General features: G+C 39.7%; 1 protein-coding gene and 1 non-coding gene across 2 annotated transcripts in view; both read right to left on the minus strand.

Annotated features, from left to right (window-relative positions):
- wdr43 (WD repeat domain 43) overlaps nt 1–22,402 on the minus strand; it is a 56,677-nt gene that overhangs the window by 24,201 nt on the left and 10,074 nt on the right. The window contains exons 3-10 of the mRNA XM_060849114.1: nt 19,040–19,161; nt 16,546–16,666; nt 11,583–11,722; nt 8,570–8,672; nt 5,468–5,532; nt 3,531–3,696; nt 714–800; nt 203–337 (exon numbers count right to left, since the gene is read on the minus strand). Coding sequence (XP_060705097.1) covers nt 203–337; nt 714–800; nt 3,531–3,696; nt 5,468–5,532; nt 8,570–8,672; nt 11,583–11,722; nt 16,546–16,666; nt 19,040–19,161 — 939 coding nt within the window. The remainder of the gene's footprint in view (nt 1–202; nt 338–713; nt 801–3,530; nt 3,697–5,467; nt 5,533–8,569; nt 8,673–11,582; nt 11,723–16,545; nt 16,667–19,039; nt 19,162–22,402) is intronic.
- On the minus strand, nt 17,565–17,638 carry LOC132809536 (small nucleolar RNA SNORD53/SNORD92). Its single transcript, XR_009642404.1, has one exon. It is a non-coding gene; the product is annotated as a small nucleolar RNA SNORD53/SNORD92 (small nucleolar RNA).

Here is a 22,402-nt window from a genome sequence, read left to right on the forward strand (position 1 = left end):
GTCTCAAATTAGACAGAAAAGTATAATTTTAGGTTAGTTTTGAATTTCAGATTGAACCAGGCACTTGCATAAATCCACGCTAAAACACTTCCAAACAAAAAAAAAGACTGACACCATGTTTTTACGGTATAGTTCTACAAAGATGATTGATATAACAAAGGGAATCGAAACTATCAGTGAACACTTGGACAGGTATCAGTACCTCATTTTCGGTGTCCTTCTTCCTCTTATCTTCACTTTTTCTTGATTTGGTCAATGCAGGCTTGATGCTTGTATTATGTCCAGGGATACCAGGTGCTAACACCTCAACTCCAGAAGTTACAATTGGAGTTTTAACCTACAAGATAAAATAGGCTATTAGTTCATTGTGAACCTGGTAGGACAGTTTATGCACAGCTAATGATCTTACAGCACAATTTATGTTGTTTTCAGGATTTTCTTTTGCTTGACTAAATATAACATAATAAGTACAATAAAATCTATAATAAACATCTCAATTCTCACATTTAATCACCAGTTTAACTTCTTGTCAACACAGGAAAGTGGAAACATTTTTATTGGAAAGGAATATAAAAAAGCTGTCACCAGCTAGAATGCACCACAATTCTTCAGAAAATTATCTTCATTTGCAAATGCTTCGAAGCACTAAAAAAATTTAACAAATAATGACTGAAGAATTAAGCAGACATTTCGGGTGACGACCTCTTGCTTACCTTTGTTACAGCTGTTTCGGTTGAGATTGCCACCGTCATTTGTATGTCTCTTACCAGACAAATGTGGGATTCGGTGGTGTTTAACGTCTGAAACGAGAACCAGCAGCCATCACTAATTCAATCGAAACCATGGGTTTGTAACAGAGAATCGTTCAACGGGAAAAATTTGCTAAACTTGTTGCAGAGCATGGGGTAACTTTAAGCACTATTGAGAAGAGTGGCTGGGGCTGGTACACTAGTCTAATCGTCAAGGCAGACTGAGCTCGCAAAGAATGAGGTAAGACTGATAAATTGAACTGCATTTACTTCAATGCAAGAGGCCTGACAGGTAAGGCAGATAAAGAGATATTCTCCTGAACTCTTCTTCCAAACCTATTTCATGTTTCGCTCTTGCATTTATTCCTGCCTTTATACTCTTCCAGCTATCACTTGATCCAGCTGTCTATACCTGATATTTGCTATCGTATTCCTGACCAGAGCCTCAGTTTCTCTAGTCATCCAGCATTCCTTGCACCTACCAGTCTTGCCCTTCAAACTAACAGGAACATGTGTCTCTGAACTCTCGTTATCACATTTTTCAAGACCTCGCATTCCCAACTGACCTTTTACCTGTGAACAGCCTCCCACAACCAACCTTTGAAAGTTCCTGTCTAGTATCAAAATTGGCCTTACTCCAATTTAGAACCTTAACTGATCAGTTTAATCTTTTTCCACAATTATCTTAAAACTAATACAATTATCAATTGCCCCAAAAAGATCCCCCACCGGTACCTCCGTCACATGCCATGCCTTATTTCCCAACATGTCAAGTATCGCTCCTTCTTTAGCAGATATTCCACACTGAATAAGAGTTTTCTTGTTCGCACTTAAATTCCTCCCCATCCAAGCCCTTAACAATACGGTAGTCACAAGTATGTTTGGAAAGTTAAAATCTCCTACCATTACACCCTATTTTTCTTGGAGAAATGATATCTCCTTACATATTTGCTTCTCAATTTCATGCTGACCATTGGGCAGCCTATATTACAAATCGTTTATTTTTACGTTCCACTCATAACATCACTAGATGATCTCCCAGGAATATAGCTATAATCTTCTCCTTAACCAAAAATGATACTCCCCTTCTCTTGCCTCCCTTTCAATCCTTCCTATAGCATCTATATACATGAACATTAAGCTGCCAGGTCTGTCCACCCATGATGACCCCTAAACAAACAAACCTCAAAGCCACTAAGAGAAAGTGAGGACTGCGGATGCTGGAGATCAGAGCTGAAAATGTGTTGCTGGAAAAGCACAGGTCAGGCAGCACCCAAGGAGCAGGAGAATCGACGTTTTGGGCACAAGCCTTCCTGAAGAAGGGCTCATGCCCGAAACGTCGATTCTTCTGCTCCTTGGATGCTGCCTGAGCTGCTGCGCTTTTCCAGCAACACATTTTCAAACCTCAGAGCCACTCCAGGCTATAATACTTGGGCACTGTTCACAATCATTGCTTAGTCCAAGCATCTTACATTTGGGAGGAACGACATTTGATTCATCCAAAATCTGAAGAGGAGTTTGGAGGCAAATTAAAATATACATAAATAATTGGACACTTGAGCAACTATATTCAAGTTCCCACCTACTTCGTACCAGAGTTAGATTGTAAACGCATTTCAGGATTTTACAACCAGCTAAACAAGATATATTCTCATCTGCACAAAAATCCCTAGAAGGCTGACAGATACAAGTTCGTGAACATTCCAGTATGCTCTAACTTGGTCACCCTTAAAACAAATCCAATGACAATGGAAACTACTACTTCAATTGCCATTTATAGAATCAGAGTCATACATCATAAAAACAGACCACTCGGACCAACCACTCCATGCTGAACATGATCCCAAACTAAACTAGTCCCACCTGCCTGCACCTGGCCCATATCCCTTCAAACCTTTCTTATTTATGTATTTATCTAAATATCTTGTAAACATTCTAATTGTACCCAAATCCACCTCATGAAGTTCATTCCACATGCAAACCATCCTGTGCAAAGAAATTTGCCTCTCATATCTTTTTAACATCCTTTTCCTCTCACCTTAAAAATGTGCCTCCAGTCTCGAAACCCCCATCCTAGGAAAAGACAATTACCATCAACTTGATCTATACCCCTCATTATTTTAGATCCTTCTATAAAATCACCTCTCAACCTCCTACACTCTAGTGAAAAAAGTCCCAGCCTATCCAGTCTCCTTTACTACCCAAACTTTCCAAATCCAGCATCATCCTGGGAAATTCTTTCTGAACCCTCTCCAGCTTAAAAACCTTCCTATAACTGGGCGACCAGAACTGGACACAGTATTCCAGAAGAGACCTCACCAATGCCCTGTACAACCTCAACATGAATTCCCAACTCCCATATTCAAAGGGCTGAGCAATGAAGGTAAGCGTGCCAAATGTCTTTTTAACCACCGTCTATATGTGATGCAAACTTTAAAGAATTATGTACCCGTATTTCTGGTCCCCCTGTTCTACAATGCTATCCAAAAGCCCTATCCTTGTTTGTTGTACAAAAATGCTATACTTCACATTAATCTCGACTGAACTCCATTTTTCAGCCCATTGACCCATATGATCAATGTAATCTTTGGAAATTTTCATCATTTGCAGAACAACCTTCTGAGTATAACTTGACATTTTGTTTTACTCAGTATTGACATTCATACTGATGGAACCACTACATCATACAAGTAGCTCCTCTGGTTTTCTGCTCTGTTACCCATGTTATTACAAACATCCAGGATGCAATCAGCAGAGATTTTGCCTTGTCTTATCACTTACCACTCTTTCTATAATTGGTTGGAGAACACTGTTGTATGCTATCAATATTGATTGCCGGTCAGTGCAGAACATGGCTGCCAGAATAGGAACAGGTCTTGTATCAGTGCCTCTTCCTGAAGTTGCTATCTGTACTGTGCATGTTGGCAGGAGAGGCTTTTTGCAGTAACTATTGAAAATGAACACACAACCATTAGATGACTAGAGAAATAAACTGTTTTAGAAACAGGTCAAAACTCAGAAGCCATTCACAATCTGTTAAGGGAAACAAAGTTAACATTTCAGGGCAAGTTTCTTTCACCAGAATTCAATTAGTGTCTCCAAACCAGAAGTGTTAACTTTGTTTCTCACCATGGTATGCTGTCAGACCTGGTGGCATTTTCCAGTTTTTTTAATTTCAGATTTCTGGCAGCTACATTATTTATTACACAAGTTCAAAACATCTTTAAGATAATTTTGAGAAGATTTGTAGCTCAGGTTGAGGTTTTAGATGTAGGTTTGCTCACTGAGCTGAAAGGTTCATTTCCAGACGTTTTGTTACCTTACTAGGTAACATCTTCAGTGGGCCTCACACGAAGCAATGCTGAAACTTCCTGTTTTCTATTTATATGTTTGGGTTTCTTTGGATTGGTGATGTCATTTCCTTTGGTGATGTTATTTCCTGTGAAGTCACTTCCTGTTCCTTTTCTCAGGGGGTGGTAGATGGGGTCTAACTTGATGTGTTTGTTGATAAGAGTTCCGGTTGGAATGCCATGCTTCTAGGAATTCTCGTGCATGTCTTTGTTTGGCTTGTCCCGAGGATGGATGTATTGTCCCGGTCGAAGTGGTGTCCTTCCTCATCCGTAAGGATATTAGCGAGAGAGTCATGTCATTTTGTGGCTAGCTGGTGTTCATGTATCCTGGTGGCTAGTTTTCTGCCTGTTTGTTCAACGTATTGTTTGTTACAGTCCTTGCACAGTATTTTGTAAATGATGTTAGTTTTGCTCATTGTCTGTCATTGTCTTTCAAGTTCATTAGCTGCTGTTTTAGTATGTTGGTGGGTTTGTGGGCTACCATGATGCCAAGGGGTCTGAGTAGTCTGGCAGTCATTTCCGAGATGTCTTTGATGTAGGGGAGAGTGATGCACATGAATTCCTAGAAGCATGGCATTCCAACCGGAACTCTTATCAACAAACACATCAAGTTAGACCCCATCTACCACCCCCTGAGAAAAGGAACAGGAAGTGACTTCACAGGAAATAACATCACCAAAGGGTTTCTGGATGGGTTTTGACTGCTTGTTTGGGTTTGTTGCTGAGAAATCGGTGGACTGTGTTCATTGGGCACCCATTCTTTTTGCACACACTGTATAAAGAAATCCAAACATATAAAGAGAAAGCAGGAAATTTCAGCATTGTTTCGCATGAGGTCTGCTGAAGATGTTACCTAGAAAGATAATGAAACATCTGGAAATGAACCTTTCAGCTCAGCAAGCAAACCTACATCCAAAATCTTTAAGACATTCAAGTCAGGCAAGCTGAGTTTCACCCACAGTAAGCCTAGTCAGCAATAAATCAATCATTCATGATAGCGGTAACATTATTTGAAGCACCAAAGAGGAAAGGGTTTCACTTCTTCATCTCAACCAGTCAAAATCAACACACTTGAGTATTTTTGAAACTGAATTGGCTTTGTATTCAAAAGAACTCATTACAGGTTTTCTGACCTTTTGAACTTCAGGAGAACCTTGACAAGTATTTGAAGGAGAGGAGAAATGGAGGCTCTAACAGTAGATTTACATATGGAGCAATGGGAATTAGCTTATCTGGAGTATAAATACTGGTATGGACTAATTAGGTTCAACCAACCTGTCTCTGTCATATACCTCATGTAATTGCAATTTAATTATCAAAAATAGAAATGGGAACATTAAGCTGTTTGGGTACAATCCCAACTCTTACCCGTTTAAAATATGTTCAAACAGGTGCAACTGTCCATCCCGGCAAACAACCGCCAACTTCACTGGCTGAAGAACAAAAAACAATTTTCTTGCAATTTATCAGTGATAAGGAAAATGTACAGTCATGCATTATTAGAACTAGATTCACTGGAACTTAGAAGTAGTAATCTCATAAAAGCCCATAAAATTCTAACAGGACTAGACAGAATAACCACAAAAAGGATGTTCCTGATGACGAGTCCAGAACCAGGGGTCATAATCAAAGGATACAGGGTAGGCTATTTAGAACTGAGATAAAGAAAAATTTCTTCACCCAAAGAATCGTTAGCCTGTAGAATTATCTCCCACATTGTGTTTGAGACCAAAACATTAAATGTTGTCAAAGACTTAGAATAGTTCTTAGAGCTAAAGGGATCAAAAGAGATGGGAAGTGGGAACAGGGTATTGAATTTAATGATCAGCAATGATCAATTTGAACTGCAGAACAGGGTCAAGCTGAATGGCCTCCTCCTACCTGTATTCTTTGTTTCAATTCGTTGATGATTCCCACCTCTACCATGTTTTTAGACAGTGAGCTCCTGATACCCACAACTCTCTGGGTGAACTTCTTTTCCCTCCTTACCTTAAAACTGTGCCCTGGTTAATGATTCTGTGACTAAGGGAAAAGATTCGCCCTAAATATGCACCTCAGAACCTTGAACAACCCAAAAGGATTTCCAACCCCTTCAGCCTTCTCTCATCCAAGGAAAAGAGACAAGGTCTATTTTGCCTCTTTTCACTTCAGCCCAGGCAACATCCCGGTGAATCTCTTCTGCACCCTCTCCAACATAATCACGTTTCCTCTAGTGTGGTGACCAGTAGTACATAGTAGCCCAATAAATGTGAAATACAGCTCTATTATAATCTCCTTAGTCTTGTATTCAATGCCTTAACTAACAAAGGCAGGCATCCCATGTGCCTTTTTGATTTTGCAGACTACATTATCTGAATAAATTTAATGACTCAGTCATAACCAAACTCTGCGGTAAAGAACTGCACAAATTTACAACTGTCAGAAGGTATTTTAAAGAGAGATGCTATTACTCAAATTATGCCCCGTTATATTAGTCTTCTGCCTGGGGAAATGACCTATCCACACATTCCTAAGAATTAAGTATTTTAATAATGTCACCTCTCATTCTTCTCAACTCCAATGAGTACAAACAACAATCTACCCTCAGAAGGTGACCCCTCCATAGATACAAGCCTAATGAACTTTCTCTGGACTGTTTCCAATGCCTGTATATCATTCCTTAAATAAGAAAACCAAGACTACTCACAGCATTCCAGCTGTAGTTTTATCAAGACTTCCCTGCATTTATACTTTATTCCCTTTTAAATAAATGCCAACATTAAACTTGTCTACTCTATCATCTGCTAAATTTGGGTGCTCACTCAAGATTTATGAACAAGGATTCCCAAGTCCTTATGTTGCAGCTCTCTGCAGTCTTTCTCCATTTAAATAATATTCAGCTCCTTTATTCTTCCTGTCCAACACAGGACATTACATTTCTCCATATTATGTTCTATCCCTCAAGTTTCTGCCCCTTGCCTAAGCTTTCCAATAATTCCTTCGCAGACTCTCATCCTCCAAACAGGCCTCCCCATCTGTTCGCATTATCCATACTTGGCTGTAGCATATTGACTTCCAGCATCCAAGTCAAACATGTACATTGTAAGTAACAATGGCCCCAGCACTAATCCCTATGACACATTATTTGCGACAAGTTGCCATGCTGAAAATGCTTCCCATCTCTCAACTGTGGTAAAAGATTTTTTAACTAATAAAACAATGTTAATATACTACTTGCAACGCCATGGGTTCTTAATCTATTAAGTACCCCAACGTGTGGCATCTTCCAAACGTCTTCTGAAAATCCAAATATATTTCATCCACTGCTTCCCCTTTATCTATCCTGTTCATTAATTCCTCATTCTGTTAAACTGGTTTGGCACGATTTCCCCTTATCCAAAATTACCTTAAATGTTGTTGAACTACGGTAAAAGTCTGAAAAGTCCCAAGCATTACAAAAGCATATTCCAAAGATTAGCGGGTGTAGTTGCCCCAACAGTTGAGCTTGTCAAGTCAAGAGTTGCTGTCTAAGCAGATCAAATCCAGCCCTAGACTAATCCAAGCTAAAGTTTTACAATATTAATCTATTCATGGGATGTGGCTGCCACATCATTTATACCCATCCCAAATTCGTTGATAATACAGTGATGAGCTGCCAGCCTGAAGTATTGCAGTCCAAGTGGTAAAGTACTCTACAACAGTATCATTAAACACAACGACTTTCGAAATTTTGAAGCACCACAGAATGGCAATGTATTTCAAGTTTGGAATGTGTGCAATTTATTGGAAACAATCAGGTTGTTGCTCACATGTCTTGCTGCTTTCATCCATTTAAGAAATCAAGATCACAAGGTTGGGAGGTACTGAGATAGAAGGAATGGGGTGGGTTGTTGCAGTGGATCTGTAGAAGGCACTCATTGCTGCCGTGTTGCAAAATGGTGAGGGCGCAAAAAGTCAAGTCTTTGCCTTTAATAGTGTAAATCCGATTATTATTGCAATTATATTCATCCAGGAAAGTGGAGAGTACTCCAACACACAACTTACTTATGCTTTTAGTTGGTGGAAGGATCTGGGAATTTAGGGATGCCTACAGAAGATAACAAGTGATCTCAATTCATAAAGAATTGAGTGGAAGAATCAAAAAAACAAAATCAATCTGGCTTCTGTCAAACAACAAGATGGCAGAAGCCTGGTGTAATCATTTAGCCATACATAAAGCAGGACTTGAACAAAGTCCTCACAATGCCAGGACCTATACACTTACAAGACCAATATATTATAAATTGAAGGTTGTGCACACTTTTGGCTTGACAAGCTGTTCATAAACATTCCATTCTGCATGTTGTGCACCCAAGGAAGGTTGCACTTTTCTTATAAAAAGAAGGGGACTTTAATATTTTACTACCTTCCTTTTTTCTTACAAATTAACCAGTTTATGGGATCCAAAATTACAAATTAAAAACATCAGAACAAAACAGATGTTCCACTTACATCTTCTCGGTCTCCTGAACTGGTCAGATCCACGTATGTGGGTTCCTCTGACAGCGTGAAGGAGAGCACAGCATTTTTATCTTTCCCATCTGATCGCACCTGCCTGTTGAGGACAGTAGTAATTTAAGAAGTGACTCCCTCAAAACATTTCAGGGAGGAAGGTCACAGGATACAGTCAGACTTTTTCCACAGAATTTGCCAGTGATGTAAAAAATGAATAATTACAGAAACCAGGTCAATTATGGCCCTGCAAAGTACTTTTGTAAAATAAATCATGATTCTTTTCAATAAAAGCAAAATACAGAAGATGCTGGAAATCAAATTAAAAACAAATAGAGACTGCTCTGAACAGTCTTTAGACTTTGAACATTAACTCTTCCTGTCTCCAGAGATAGCGCTAGACCTGAGTTCCTCCATGGTTTTCTGGAAGCTAGACAATGAGAAAAATCTTCGTTTTCATGACATTCCCTTGTTGACAATTATTATTGCAACAGACCTTGTACACGTCACCATAACATGTGGAATTATATTATGGATTGCAGCAAATATCATATCAAGGTGAGAGACAGTTCTAAAACAAAAAGATAATGAAAATGGACCAGATGCTACAAGCAGGCTTGACTCATCAAGACTTGGTAATAGTCATGGACCATGTGCTTGCAGCCAACTAACAGAACTTAGTCTGGAAAGAGATTTCTGAGCATAATGTGTTTAAGTGAATGGTTTAATTCTATTTATAACAATTAATGTGTACATATTTTCAGATTAAGTGTAATACCAATATTTCAAATATTTACAATAAATATCCCATACAAGAGTTTAAGAATCCCTTCCCATAAGAATTGACAAACAGAGAAAGTATTTCCATTAAACTTTTGTTCATAAATAATCTCCATGCATACAGACATTAGTTGTACATTAAATTCATTAAAACAATCACATCAAAAATGGAAGCCCTATGCACAAATTTATTCAATTTCACTTGTTTTTTTCACAGTCCAGAAAAGAACACATACTAGCGTAACTTAGTAGCAGGATGTGAGCAAACATATATTAAAAATTACTCATCTGCAGAAGCAAATACCATGGGCCAATCTGCTTAAAATGCCAGCTGGAACAATATTCATCAGCATTCAAAGTCGGCACTCCACAAAAAATGATCTTCTGTGCCATCAGCTGCACTGGATGCCCCACTGGATACCTGAATGATTTGACCATTCCGATTTCATCCCAGGTCTCAGCAAACAGTTTTCACAGGGTTGCTATTGTCAGAAACTATATTTTGGCTTGGTGAATGTCTTTTATCCTTTGATCATCCAGCCATTATGTTGTTTTAAATCTTATACTGTCTTTGATGTTTTTGTTCAGAAAGACATCCAATGGTTAAACCAGACTGGTTAGACCACTCAGAACACTAAGAATTAGTTCAATACCACCGTTTTGCAAATTAACAACAAATTGAATCAACATCAATGACAAATTATGGTCCTGCAACGTAACAAATTAGAAGATTTGTAATCCTCTTGGTCAGGAGTTCCAAAATGTCTGCAGCTATATCTTCAAGCCATCTTAATTATTCATGCTTGATTGTGAAAGTGGACAACCATACCTTTTGGTGTTCTGGAAGGGTTTTCTTTTGAATGTTACCACTAGCTGGCCTGGTTGTCTATTGTAACAGTACAACGAGGAATCATTTTTTTTTCATATACTGCTGTCGTTATGGACACTTTTTTCCAACTTTGCTCACAGTTTAATTAGCAGACGTGTCAAAAATCATAATAGTCCCATCCATGTTCCTAATCTAGCTTAATCTGTATCATTCCTTTTGTTGATGTTTGATTAACTGCTGTGATTCTTTGTGAAATTTCAGTCTTTTGTCACAGTACAAAATTTTTTCTCTTCATAAACCTAGCTTTGAAATCCGCAATGCATATTTTGCATAAGGACGAAGATTCGAACAGATCCCCCAAGAAATTGAATCCATTCTGATGATTTCCATTTACATATTTTGTATGTATGTCTTCCAACAGAGTCTATAACAGGCTTTCCTTGGTTTGCACACTTATTTTTGGGTACTTGGTAAAAATATGTAGGGTTTCTTCCAATGTCTAATGTCTTTCCCCGATATCTTGACTATTTATCTGCTGCACACTTACTTGTTTGCTCTGTTATCTCAATATTTTGAAGTTAGAGTTGGGCCATGTAAATATACTTATTGTTCCTTCTAGATAGCATGCTGCTATATGACAGGGTGGTGTGTACCGATATGGTGGTGGTCTTGACACAGGATACTGCGACAGCACATGTTGACATGCACAGACAAAAGGAACTGAACAGTCACCTTCAATGGTTTTCAATGACTGTATCAAGTAGGGATGCATCAGGACAAGTGGGTGCCAAGTGCAAAGAATTTTGATATTTTTGGCTGAGAAGCCAGGGTGGACCTACACATAAGGTATATGAAAGAAGAATGATTTTCTTCATTCCAAAAGTCAGGGATCAAATTTTATGACATCAATCATTACTCATATGTATACAGTATATCGAATGAAACCGCAAGATAAAGACATCTCATTGAATATTAGGGACCGGTTCAAGGATAGCTCCAGACTTACTGATTTTTCAACTCCAACAGGTGTTGATCAATGAATACTGTAAGGCATTTAATACAATCTGGAACCAGTATTATATATGATCACTTTGTCAAAGTTTAATACTGAAGCATTTTGACTGGTGGAGGGAATGTAATCCAGACAAACATTTAGAGGTTTAACCAACTTATGTATCACTCAGTCCACCAATGAAAGGTGCACTGATAGTTGTGAACCCTGGATTACTTGAAAGAGTCAACTTATAACTCCAACAGAATAAAACAGGTGGATTTCTAGCCTACAATGACCAATAAAACAGATGGTTCAATATCTCTGGTATTCACTGAGTCATACTTCACAATCAAAATATTAGGCAACAATCATATAACGAGAGCTGATGGGTATAAAAATGAATGTCTTACCAAACATTAAGGAGCCGGTCATGTACAGCTCCAGACAGGAAATACAAGCCCGTTATCCCATCAAATGGCTGACTGTCGCTAGGTGGTCGTATTGTGGCAAACGCAAGTGAGGAGACTGTTGTTGCGTGGCCAGTAAATTTCTGTGGAGGAGAGAACATTGAACAAAGTTTAACTATACTCACTCATTAAAGACTGATCTCATCCTAGTTATTTTAACAGAACTTAGAAATTTAAAATAGGCATACTAATTAAGACTTCACAACACAAGAATGAAAATTATGCGGCCGGTTCTAGATTTTAGGCTGATCCTCCCCCAGTACTCTCAATGGCTGACTGAATGGTGGGAAATGCAGTACCACAGGAAGCTCAAGACAAGTCTTAAATCGCCATATGCCATTTCAGTGCTGAGCTACCATAACACAACCTCCAACCCCAAAGATACATTAAGATCAAGTAGTTCAAACCAGGCGGCCAATGATCCTGTGACAGAGCTCAATTACATTTTAAAGCTACAGCCACATGACACAAAATAACGTAAACCATCTCCTGCAATATTCCTTTTAAAGTTGCAATCAATTCTGTTAAAATTTCATGCTAAAATGATATTTGGCCCAAAGCCACTAACACTTAATCAAGTCCATGTCATTACTATCATGAACTTTATCACATCTTATTCAAAATATCCGTCAATCTATTTCTGGCACATTAATGTCATTTCATCAATACAACTCCAAACAAAAAAAAAATCAAGGAATATTTCTTTTTCCATAATTGTTAAGCCACCATTCTGAGTGTCACCCAGTCTTCATATACAATTTTCTACTTGTGATAGACAATCACCTCAGAAATAAGTTTTAAATGCCTATTTGCTACCAGAAGGATTAACACTGTAGCCTTGCTTAAAATGTGTTAAATTTAGACTAACAATTTCACAGCCTACAAATTTTGAACAAATTATAGAAATCGCAAAAGCATTACACTGTGCAGAGATGCTGGTGGAGATAGAAGAATGTAGCTAGGAGGAAACTTAAGACCATAAGAAATAGGAACAGGATTAGTCTGTTCAGCCCCTTGGGCCTGCTGCATCATTCAATGGGATGATGGCTGATCTGATATTCCTCATAAATAAGCATAAGGACTCGACCCCCCAGCTCTCTGTGGGAAGGAAGTCCAAAGTTTTTCAACCTCAAAAGAAGAAATTCCTCACCCCAGTCTTAAATTGGCACCCCTTTATTCTAAGAGTATGCCCTATTGCCCTATACTCTCCCATGTAGGGAAGCACCCTCTCAGTATTCACTCTGTCAAGCCACTTAAGTACAGAATGTGCATGTATTTGGAAAGGCAAGGACTGAGTAGCAATAGTCAACTTGGCTTTGTAAGTGGGAAATCCTTCTCACAAACGTGATAGTTGTCTTTTGAAAAGATAACAGAGGATTGATGATGGCAGAGCATTAGACGTGATCTATATGGACTTCAGTAAGGCATTTGACAAGATCCTTCATGGGAAACTGGTGAGCAAGGTTATATTCCTTGGAGTACGGGGAAAACCAGCCATTTGGATACAGAACTGGCACAAAGGTAGAAGACAGAAGGTGATGGAGGAGGGACGTTTTTCAAACTGGAGGCCCATGACCAGTGGAATGCCACAAGGATTGGTGCTGGGTTCACTACCTTTCTTCATTTATATAAACTATTTGATTAATAACCTAGGAGGAAAAGTTAGTAGGTTTGCAGATGACACCAAAATTGGAGGTGCAGTGGACAGCAAAGGAGGTTACCTCATTACAACAGGATCGTCATCAGATGGGCAAATGGGTTGAGAAGTGGCAGATGGTGTTCAATTTAGATAAATGCGAATGCTGCATTTTGGAACAGAACACCTTAGCAGGACTTATACACTTAATGGTAAGCTCCAAAGGAATGTTGCTGAACAGACACCATGGAGTGCAGCTCCTTGATATTAAGAGTCGCACATAAATAGGATAGTGAAGACGGCTTATGATATGCATTCCTTTATTGGTCAGAGTATGGGTACAGGAGTTGAGGGGTCATGTTGCAGCTGTACAGGACATTGGCTCAGCCACTTTTGAAATATTGCGTGCAATTCTGGTCTCCTTCCTATGGGAAGGATGAAACTTGAAAAGGTTCAGGAAAGATTTACAAGGATGTTGCCAGGGTTGGAGAATGAGCTATAGCAAGGGGTTATACAGGCTAGGGCTTTGTTCCCTGGAGCATCGGAGCCTGAGGGTGAGCTTAGAGAGGTTTATAAAATCATGAGGGGCATGGATAAGGTAAATAGACATGGTCTTTTTCCCCGTGGTGGGGAAGTCCAGAACTAGAGGACTTGGGTTTAAAGTGAAGATATGAGAGATCTATGGGGCAACTTTTGCATGCAGAGGATGGTGCACGTGTGGAATGGGCTGCCAGAATGATTTGGATGCGAGCATAAGTACAGTTAGTAAGTTTGCAGATGACACCAAAATTGGAGGTGTAGTGGACAGGGAAGAGGGTTACCTCAGATTATAACAGGAACAAACAAGGCCAATGGACTGAGAAGTGGCAGATGGAGTTTAATTCAGATCAATGCGAGGTGCTGCATTTTGGGAAAGCAAATCTTAGCAGGACTTCTATACTTAATGGTAAGGTCCTAGGGAGTGTTGCTGAACAACGAGACCTTGGAGTGCAGGTTCATAGCTTCTTGAAAGTGGAGTTGCAGGTAGATAGGATAGAGGAGGAGGAGTTTGGTATGCTTTCTTTTATTGGTCAGAGTATGGAGTACAGGAGTTGGGAAGTCATGTTGCAGCTGTACAGGACATTGGTTAGGCCACTGTTGGAATACTGCGTGCAATTCTGGTCTCCTTCCTATCAGAAAGATGTTATGAAACTTGAAAGGGTTCAGAAAAGATTTACAAGGATGTTGCCAGGGTTGGAGGATCTGAGCTGCAGGGAGAGGCTGAACAAGCTGGGGCTGTTTTCTCTGGAGCATCGGAGACTGAGGGGTGACCTCATAGAGGTTTACAAAATTATGAGGGGCATGGATAGGATAAATAAAGTCTTTTCCCTGCATTGGTTTAGGGTGAGGGGGAAAGATATAAAAAAAGACCTAATGGACAACTTTTTCACGTGTATGGAATGAGCTGCCAGAGGATGTGGTGGAGGCTGGTAGAATTGCAAATGAATAGGAAGGGTTTGGAGGGATACGGGCCAGGTGCTGGTAGGTGGGACTAGATTGTGTTGGGATATCTGGTCGGCATGGATGGGTTGGATTGAAGGGCCTGTTTCCATGCTGTATATCTCTATGACTCTATGATAATGAGATCATCTATCATTCTTCTAGCTACATTGTCCTCTCCCTTCTAGCCTTTGCTCTATACTATTATCCTAGTGAAACTTCCCTGAGCTGCCTCCAATGAAGTTGTTTCTTTTCATGTATAAAGACAACCAAAATTGCTTACAGCACTCCAAATGCCATCTCACCAGCACCTTGTACAGTTGCAGTCTCTCCTACTGCAATCTCCTTGAAATATGGGCTAACATTTCATCAGCTTTTGTAATTACCTACTGCACCTGAGTGCTAGCTTTCTGTGTTTCATGCATGAGTATGCCCAAGCCTCTTTGCATTGAAACTTCCTGCAGTTTTTGTCTGTTTAAATAACCTTAGTCTTTTGCTCTCTTTCAAAATGAACAACTTCACACTTTCCATTATTCTCCATTTGCCAACTTTTCATCCACTTACTTAACCCATCAATACTTCTCTGCAAGCTGTTTGCCTCCCTCTTGCAATTTGCCTTTCCACCTATAATGCAACTTGATGTTTAGGAAGCAAAATAAAGAGAATTAAACCTTTAGCAGGCTATATAAAGAGATTTGATAGTGAATTTGATAAAATTGTTTTCTAAAGTTGGAAAGGAGTCAACTTGAAACCATAATAAGAACAAAAACATTTTTTCAACATGGCTGTTGCAGTAATGTTTCAACACAGACAGTGTCTGGAGGGAGGAATCTTTTAAAGGAACAATGGATTAAGATTTGAAGTAAAGACCCAAAACATCTTCAGCTGTTTCATCATAAGGTCAGAAGTGGGGATGTTCGCCACTGACTGCATAATGTTCAACATTATCCACAACTTCTCAGATACTGAAGTAGACCATGCCCAAATGTAGCAGGATCGATAACAAAAACCTTAAGAGTCAGAGAATCAGAGTCATACAGCATAGAAACAGACCTCACGTTGTAAAAACTAGTCCCACATCCTTCCAAACCTTTCTTAATCATGAACTTATCCACGTCTTTTAGATGTTGTAACTATACCTGCATCAACAATTTTCTCTAGCAGTTCATTCTACACACAAACCACTGTTTAAAAAAAGTTGCCCCTCATGTCCTCATAAAATCTTTCTCCTCTTGACTTAAAGATATGCCACCAGCCTTGAAATCCCCCAGCCCAGGGAAAAAAAACCCTTTTGCCACATAATGCTGAGCAATGATCACCTCCAACAAGGGAATATCATTGCCCCATGTCATTTAACAACAATACTTGCTGAATCCCCCCACTATGAATACAATAGACGTTACCACCAACCAGAGGTAGAAATGGTAGAAATGTAAATAATGCAGCCTGAAGAACAAGTCAGAGGCAGGGAACCTTGTAGTGAACAACTCATTTCCTGACTCCCCAAAGGGCATCCACCATCTACAAGGAGTCAACAGTCAGGAAAATGCAATAATTCTGACTTGCTTGAATACATCAGACCTCCAATATGAAGAGGCGTGGCATCATCTAGGACCAAGTACTCCATTTGAGTGGTACCAGATCCATAAGCAACCACTCTCAGTGCCACCGAAGGTAGGCCATTCTACCACTGTACAAAATTTGTTTCCAAAATAGAAACCCATGGCACATTAAAATTACATCTGATAATGCTGCCAGCACAGCACATTCTCTCAGGACACAAGTACTCACCCTGTATACTTCTTTGGTCTCCAGATCCCATAGCTTGATGCCACGACCCGCTGACAGCAACATCTTTCCATCCGGGCTGAGACAAAGACAACTGATGCTGCCTTTCTCGGCTTTCCATTTGCTATATGGGGGAATAAGACAGATTTACAGCATAAAACAGCAAATATACAGCTGCAGACAGAACACATTAGGTTGTTTATTACAGTTTCAGCTTATTTTTTAGCTGGGGATCAGCTGAGGAGATGACAGAGGAATCAGCCTAGTGAATTTAGCCTCTGATGTTTGATTATGGAATGAGTGATAATTGATTTTAAACAAATCATTATGTTTAGTTTTTAATTGAAGAATTATTCCAGCATTCCTATTTACAGAGGAAATACATGGAAGAATTTTAACTTGAATTTTTCTCCTCTGTTCCTTGGACCAAGCAGCTCCTGCAATGTAGCTGGTCAGAAGTCTCAAATACTGCCATGGAACTAGTGACTTCCTTATCCCAAATTGGAGCCAAGATCCATACACAAAACACAGAAGACAAAGCAAGGGCCTTGTTTTATCATAATTATTCAAATAATTCCTTTACCATTTAGCCACTAATTATGCTATTGATTTCCTTCCCTCCACATCCACTATTTCTCAAGGTTTAAGACGCATTAGGTTCAACACATGGAAGCAGCCCTCTGGTATCTCACATAAAGAAACATTTTTCACTCAAAAGCCTATGTAATCGCTGAGCCACAGGACCATCATAACCGTGAGCACACGGCCCAAAAGCCCTGTTGGGTTGGGAGAGACTTCCCTATGATGGAGTGTGAATCCAAACAAAATTGATACCAACACATTTTTTTTTTAAATTTACTGCACATTAAGGTGAGGGGGATAATACTGAAGGGCAAAAGAAAGACAGTTTAATATCTTGGAATATACAAATAATGAGATGACTGTGTATAAGGTTAACATCTCATTTTAAATTAAACCTCAATGCCAATTCATTACCAAAGCAAACCGAGGGATTAGCCAGCATGCTCAGACAGCCAAGGATGTGTCGTCATATTTGTCAGCAATATAGCGAAACCTTAACAAATCATCACAGCAAGACTTATGGAATCCCTGCTTTGGCACAATGAGTTCATTGTGCTCAAATAAAAAGTACAGATATTGATTTCCAAAAGGCACATGCTCCACTTTTTTGGAAAGTCTGCAGGATGTAAGAACTGGCACCATTTAGTATAACTCAACAATGCTGGACCTTGCTCAAAATCTCAGTAAAACAGCGTATTCTTTAACAAATGACCCTTCACAGCTAAGTCCTTTCTAGCAATTGGCACCCACCCTGTCCTACTTCAAACTATAAATCTGTGTAACAAAACCCAGCAATGTTAAAAGCATCCAGTTGCATTGTAAAGCACAGATAATGTCTAGTGAGCAACTGAAAGTTTAAGTCCAAAGCGATAAATAAAAACTCCTGGGTACTTCTCAAATACCCTAAAACATTGGATGCATACAAAGATGCATTACTCAAAATACAGAAGAGTTTGCACAGTATTAACTAATGAATCTCAAATTTCACAGAAACTAGCAACATTTATAGCTTTCTGTTCAGTTTTGTGAATGTCTGAACGTATTCAAATAGACAATTAACTATTTCGTTGTGCAAAGTGGCATTCCTGAAAATCCGTAATGCGGTCCCAGCTTTTCAGAACAGATTAGTGACTTAGAAAAATGGAATACCTAACTCAGAAGGTAACAAAGTTCCACAACTAATAGCTATAAATGGTAAGGATGGGAACACAGATGGGCTAAGCAATTAGGGAAAATTACGGTTACAATGTCTAGCATAGGTAGAAGTTGAGAATGTGTATGGCTACCCATTTTGGTTGCCAGACATTTCAATATTTTCTTCAAGATGAAATCTATCAAAAGGAATAAGTACTGATGTTCGAAAAGCTTTACTGATTGCTTATCACCTCAATTTAATTCAGTTTTGAAGATTAAAATGTAAATTATAATACATCTTTTAAATAGACATTTACTCATACTTATTATTAAAATCTCAGTTTATTAATGCATTTTCTTCACAGAATGACAGTCAATATAAAAACTAAAGAAAAGGCTTATTTCTTGAGGATGATAAACATTTTCCTCTATAAAGTGCATGTTTTTCAATGAAATTCAAGCACTGGGCCAGACTTTAAAAATGTCACTAACTTTCAGATTTGGATAGTCACAGAAGAGTATTCTATCTTTGCATGTCACAAGAAATACATCTGTATCATCTGGGGTAAGATACCAAACAAGCATTTGTTAAACCATTGGAATTTCAACTAACCAGCCTAACAGATCTTTCCAATTCAATGTGAAGAAGCAAAAAATAATTTTACCTTCCCTTGGGAAGGGAATAGAAAAGAAAAATAGGTGGTGGTGGTTGTTTGGTAGTAGCAAGAGATATACACAAGCAGCAAAAACTTTATAGCCCACGGAAGACTTCCATACTGACCATTTCACTTTCCCTGTCGGTACACTCCATTCCACTATGTGCTTGTCATCTGAACAGCTATAGAGACAATCACTTTCCTGATGCCACCGCACACAATTTACTTTATTGTCATGTCCACCACCCTGAAAGAATAATAAGACTAAAGTTAAGAATAAGAGCACACAACTGAACAAGATTTCAGATTAGGAATTATATTTATAGTGGTAAAAACACCCATGTAGAAATGGCTAGGAACTAACCACAATTTTGAACAAGAGTCACCGTGTCTCTTGCACAGAAAGACCGGCTATCAAAAAATATAGTTTTCACTCAAGTTTCAAAATATGAGTCACCAGCCCTACCACCTTATGCCACTTGGGAGTCTGCAAAAAACATCAACTCACCACAGATGGGCTGTATCTGCACACAGTATCCAGCAGAGACACCCAATTCAGAGTACTGAACATTAACAGCCAAGATCTTTTAATTCTGATCATTCAACAACATTGCTTAATTCAACTGATACAAAAATCCTAGAGCTGCCATATTTGGTCCAGAGAAGCCAATCCTTCCACTACATTTTTATAAATAATTCCCACCCATAGAACCTGCATCAGGTTCTCTTATAATTTTCAAGATAAAGTAGAATGACAAGCTGGAAAACTGAAGAGGTACACACAACCCTCTGGAACCGTCCTCCAGTCCCCTTCCCAGACTCCATCCCTTCTCCTGAACCTTTGTCAGATATTTACTTTCTGACGTTCCACACTCTGATGCTGAACTCAGCAAAAGTATTAGTTTTATCTGTCTGCATCCCCATATCAATGAATTTCAGGCACAAAATGATAAACTCTTCTTCCACCGCGTTCACACCCATTTCTTTAGCAGAGGCCTTCTCCACATTCCAGATGACTACACTCATCTCCAACATTCTTCTCTCCACCTTGACCCTCCTTCTGGCCCTTTACCTGCACGCGACTAGTTCAATGAGAGCTCCCAACGTGATATTGGTTACTCTCATTGCTCCGCCCATTCGTTTGAACCTAATGCTCTCTGAACTGACTGCATTCAGTGCTCTCAAATCCAACCCTGATCTTGTCACTAAGCCTGCCAATAAGGATGGTGCTGCTGTTGTGTGACGTACTAACCTCAATACTGCAGAGCCTGAGCACCATTTCTCAGACATTTCCTACTTCCATCTGATCGTGACCCCACCATCAAGCATCTACAAATGCAACCAACCTCATCTCACTTGGGCATCCCCTTGCAACGAGCTCCCAGATCATAGTGCTCCAACCTCACACAGCTCACTTCTGCTTTTGTCCCCAAAGTGCTCAAACAGGACTGCCCAGACAGACCCATCGTTTCCACCTGTCCTCCACTGCTTCCCGACCTCAGGTCTATTTACTCTCCCCTTTGCCATGCTTACATTGTGATTCTTCTGATGGTTTATGTCAATTTTAGAATTTCCGGTTCATGAGATCTAGCTGCCTCCTCTCTACCATGGAAGTGCAATCTTTTACACGTCCTCCAAACTACCCCCCCCCCCCAAAAAAAACCAGGATGGTCTCACAGCTGGAAAGAAGGCCTGACCATCTCCATCCACCACCACCCTCCTCCACCTGGCAGAACTTGTTCTCACTTTAAAAACAAATTCTCATTTAACTCCTCTCACTTTCTTGAGGTCATTGGGTACATGGGACATTGCTTGTGCCAATCCTATTCAGGTCCCCACAACTTTCTCCAGGAGAATGACACCATCGGTGCTGTTTTCCTCTCTTGCCCTGGACAGGAAAAATTGAAAAATTTAGCTTCCAACCTTCATCCTGCCATCACTTCTGACTCCTCACCCTCTCCCTCAACGCCTGGTTCCATTTCTGGGGATAGGCTAGCCATTGTCATAACTATAAACCCGACCCCCTCAGTTTCTGCAACTGCAGGTTGCTCTTCGTACTACAGGTACGTGTTTCATCAGTGCAAATTGGTTATAATGCAATTGTTGAACTGTGGACGTGGTTTGGATAATGCAAACTTTCTACTGAAGTGGTACAGCAATTTTCTATTAGCAATCTTATACAGAACAATTTTGTATAGCAGTTTTCCAAAGCATGGTTGCAGAGGAACACAGCTGTTGCAATTTAGCAGAGCGACCTGTATACATGTTCACATCCTGCTTCCCATAAGGAATTAATTTTATTTTCCCAGTTTCGCAGTCTCCATTGCATCTGTTCTGATTATGCCGCCTTCTGCAGGGGCTTTAGAAACGTTTACCTTCTTCCTCAACTAAGGATTCCCCACTACTGTGGTCAACAGGGCCCTTAGAAATGTTTGACCCATCTTCCACCACTTATACCCTATCCCTTTCCTTCCTAAGGATGATACGTCCCCCATCCTATCAGCCTCCGCATCCAAAGAATGATAAGCTACCATTTACTTTGTCTGCAGTGGGATGCCACAACTACACATATTCCCCTCCTTTGCCAGCATTCCATAGGGACCTTTCCCTCCAGGACACTCTGGTGCATTCTTCATCCATTCCCAATTACCGTTTCACACGTCCAAAAGTACCTTCCCAGGCAATTGCAGAAGGTAAACCTGTCCATTACCACCTTGTTCTTCATTACCCAAGGCCGCAAATATACGTTCCAGATGAAGCAAGGATTTACCTGTATTGCATTCAATCTAGTCTACCTCATTAGTTGTTCACAATGTGGTCTCCTGGATACTGGGGAGATAAAACGCAAGATGGACAAGCGCTTTGCGGAACATTATGGCACTAAAATAACCTCGAGTTTCTATTTGCCTGCCACTTCAACATACTGTCATGTTCCCACACCAACATTTCTGTTGCATGGTCAGCTGCAGTGTTCCAGCAAGCCTCAGCGCAAACTCAGAGAACAACATCTCATTTTCTGCTTGGGGATCCTGCAGCCTCGAGGACTCGACACTGAGCTCAACTTTAGAACCTGATTCCATCTCGCGAGTCCTGTTATGACATGAGCTGCTTTTAGCATGTCAGCCATTCTCACATACTTCTAGCCCTGTTATATGGGTTGCATTCAAAATTGCTCACCCATTTACTCCTACTCTTAGCTTTTATAATTTATTTAGCTTTGCTTCTGATCTGACATCAATTATCTTCTCCATCAAGTACCTGTTTTATTTCTTCATCTTTCTGTATGGGCTCCATCTCCATCTGTCTGCTCACCTCCCTCCTAACTTCAGTTTCAGCATAAATACCACTACTTCCTAGCTATTAAGAATTCTGATGAGTCACTGGACTTGAAACGTTAATTCTGCTTTATTCCCATAGATGCTGCCAGATCTGCTGAGTTTTCCCAGTAATATCTTGATGTAGAATTACCCCCTTGGTTTAAGAAAGTA

This window comes from Hemiscyllium ocellatum, chromosome 3 (genome assembly GCF_020745735.1).
Source record: "Hemiscyllium ocellatum isolate sHemOce1 chromosome 3, sHemOce1.pat.X.cur, whole genome shotgun sequence".
Taxonomy (NCBI): Eukaryota; Metazoa; Chordata; class Chondrichthyes; order Orectolobiformes; family Hemiscylliidae; genus Hemiscyllium; species Hemiscyllium ocellatum.